The sequence below is a fragment of the Choloepus didactylus genome, chromosome 4 (genome assembly GCF_015220235.1).
Source record: "Choloepus didactylus isolate mChoDid1 chromosome 4, mChoDid1.pri, whole genome shotgun sequence".
In the NCBI taxonomy this organism is placed as follows: domain Eukaryota; kingdom Metazoa; phylum Chordata; class Mammalia; order Pilosa; family Megalonychidae; genus Choloepus; species Choloepus didactylus.
Window position 1 is genome coordinate 116,260,102 of NC_051310.1, and position 3,025 is coordinate 116,263,126.

The 3,025-nt window shown below is 47.6% G+C and overlaps 1 protein-coding gene across 1 annotated transcript; it reads right to left on the reverse strand.

The window, feature by feature from the left end:
* Window positions 1–1,549: 1,549 nt before the first annotated feature.
* LOC119533334 (pre-mRNA-splicing factor SPF27) lies at window positions 1,550–2,433 on the reverse strand. Its single transcript, XM_037835388.1, has one exon. The coding sequence runs from the start codon at window positions 2,416–2,418 to the stop codon at window positions 1,741–1,743; it is 678 nt and encodes a 225-aa protein (XP_037691316.1). The 5' UTR covers window positions 2,419–2,433; the 3' UTR covers window positions 1,550–1,740.
* Window positions 2,434–3,025: the final 592 nt, after the last annotated feature.

The window sequence follows — 3,025 nt, forward strand, 5'->3', positions numbered from 1 at the left end:
TACTTTTTTGGAAAAGCTTTTTTCTCCTGCCCCCTTTCCCTCTCCTCTCTCCGCCCCTGCCTCCTCCCCTCTCCTCCCGCGGGAGCTCTCGCCCATTCGCTGCCGCCTGCCGGCCTCCCGGTTGACGGTGGATATGACTATATATGGGGACCAGAGCCGCTGAGGCGGCGGCCGGGCGAGGCCGTCCTGTTTCCAAACTTGTGCGCCAGGGAGAGGGCGCTGGGGCTGAGCCGGGGGCAAGGCGCTAACCTCTGGTCTCTGTCTTCGGAGCCCCCTCCTCTCAAGGCCGGGCGTTCCCAGGCCAGCCCGCCCTGAGCCATGGGAGGCCGGGGGAAGGGGCGGGCAGTGGGTGCGAGTCGCACGTCACCCACACGATCCTCTAGCCTCTCCGTGTGGAGCCTCAGGCCTCCAGAGCCCACAGCGCCCGGCCCGGCCCACCGCCGCCAGGCAGCTCTCAGCCCACCAGGTGTCATCCAGGGCGCTCATGTACTGGAAATTGAACTGGAGCAGAAAAAGGGAGGAAGGCTTGGGAGCCGTTCCTGCGACTTTCGTTGCTGGTGCGGGTCTGAAACCAGGGTGTGGCACAATAAAACAGGGAATCTGTCGTTTGGATGTCCTGCCCTAGGGGAGAGAAAGTCAATTACTCTAGGGACACAGGACCCAGTTGACTTAGTTCTGCCTGTTCCTGTGTGTGGTACTTCTGCAAAGGGTAGTGTGTATGTGTGTGTGTGTGTCTGTGTGTGTGTGTGTGTAGGTAGGTAGGCAGGTGGCAGCTTAAGGGGAGAGAATATTGAGCTTAGACACAAGCAGTTTCTTGGTCTTTGGTCTCTAGTCTTTCACCAGCAGCTGAGTGACCTTGTCAAGTGACACAGCCTCTGGTAGTTTCCTCACCTTTAAACCCACCGGGTAGATAGTCTCTGAGATCCTTCCAGATCTAAGTTTTAATCATTTCTCTTGCACTAGTGTTTTTTTGTTTTTGTTTTTGTTTTTAATAGAAGATCCCGAACACTCATATATTGCTGGCAAGAGTTAAGTTGATAAAACTACATTAGTGAAAACCACCGTGTTTGCTAAAGTTAAACATTCACATATTCTCTATGTCCCAGCAGTTTTACTCCTGTATATACACCCAATATAAATTAGTGCTTAGGCCTATTAAAAATAATCATAATACATGGAAGGCTATTCAGAGCATCTTGCACTGGTTTTTAGGAGTCAACCTGTTTCTGTGCTAGGCACTGTGGTGCCATGTTGCTGAAAATGTGGGGTAAATACCATCCCAGCGAAGTCATTGTATTTACAGCCATAACCCTGATGAGGGAATAGGCACAGCTCTGCCTTGTGAGCTCTGCTTGGAGGCAGGAGGACTTCCCCTACCCCTCATGGTTGCTTTTAATTTTACTCCTCGCAGCATCCAAAAGGGAAAAGCCTGCTCTTTCATCAGAGCTATGGTGGGGGTGGGAGAAAGGGGGACCACCTCAGGCCTTGCCTGAGACCTGGTGAGGCAGAGTTAGTGAGGGTCTTGTTTTTTTTTTTTTTTTAAGTTGAAAAGTTTTTATTTTGCTAAGATATACAAATGGAATTAATACAATAGTCCACACATTCTATGGTTTCTAAACATTTACCACCAATGGTTTCCATAAGAGGCTGTTTTCCTTCAGAATTCAGAAACAGTTCAGATGTTTGAAATTCTGAGAAAGTCCAACTTTCCCTCCTTCCAACCCAAATTAATTTTTCTTTTCAGAAGTCTTGCCTGATGTTTTCTTTGTTTGCCTCTCCATGTTGCTGCTTAATTTGATAGATTTCATTTTCTAGTTGTACAATAGTCCGTTCAATCTCATAATTCTTACTAACCAGGGATACCCAAGTTGACTCCATTTCTCTCAATTTAGATCCAGCTGTTAGTTGCATGTTCTTTCGCTGCCAGTTTAAATCTTGAATGTGTTTCCTTAACTTCTGGAGCTCTTTCTGGGCATGTTCAATCATATGAACTAAATTTTCATTATATACTTTCCAGGCATTGCACCCATGCTGTGACATTAGCTCCAGATTCTCAATTCGAACAGCCTGATGCTCTAACTGGGCCATAGAATTGTTTACACATTCTTGCCATGCAGTAATATCATTTTTCTGACCTGAGGAAGGAGCTGGAAGCTCATACCGTTTCATACTGAGCAATTCAATTGGTTGTCGGGCAGCCAGTCTTTCAAATTCATTTCTCATTATATCGGTTTCAAAAGCAGAATAATCCGGGGCTGTGAGGTAGCTCAGGTAGTTCTTAGTAGGTCGGTATCTGCGAGTTTCCTCCTCCACGAGCGCAGCAGCCGCTTCCCGCACACCAGGTGCTTCATAACCTTGATCAAAATAGGGTAGCGCATCCACCACAACCTCTCCAGCAACCAAACCTGTGCCCGCCATTCCAGGAACCTTAAGTTCGTGAGAGTTTTCTAGGGTCTTGTTAACAGTCCCTGCAGAATAGTTCACAACGTGTACTACATGGATACCGAATATTCCCCGGACGGTATCTACACAGATTAGGCAGGCCAAACAACTTGTAAGCCCTTCAGAGAACGATCAAATTCCCCTTCAGGATTTTATCAGGTTTTTTACACTAACCCAACTGCCCAGGAGGGAAAAAAATACCCTGACCTAATGGTCAGAACATTAGACCTCTGTGCATAGGGGCTACATGGTACAGAAATTCACCAGAGCCCTTTAATCACTATATGTCAACCCAGACACTGGAGCACTGATAGTCTTCAAGGCCTATGGGCAATAGACAGGTGGCAGCACAGGAAGCTGACTCCCCAGCTTGAAGCTTGGTAGAGGGGGCAAGAGCAGGGACTTGGGAGTTAGACCCTGGGAGCCAAACCTGGTCTGGCCACCTCCTTGCAGGATAGCTTTGGCCATGTTACAACTTCTCTAAGCCTCAGTTTCCTTTTCTATAAAGGCAGGTGGAAATACTTCCCTCTTAGGGTCATAAAAGGATGAAAATGAGATAAAGAATGAAAAGCATTTTGTCTTG

Bases quoted from the DNA above. Each gene is read 5' to 3' on its own strand.
- LOC119533334 (XM_037835388.1), bottom strand. From the start codon at position 2,418: ATGGCGGGCACAGGTTTGGTTGCTGGAGAGGTTGTGGTGGATGCGCTA.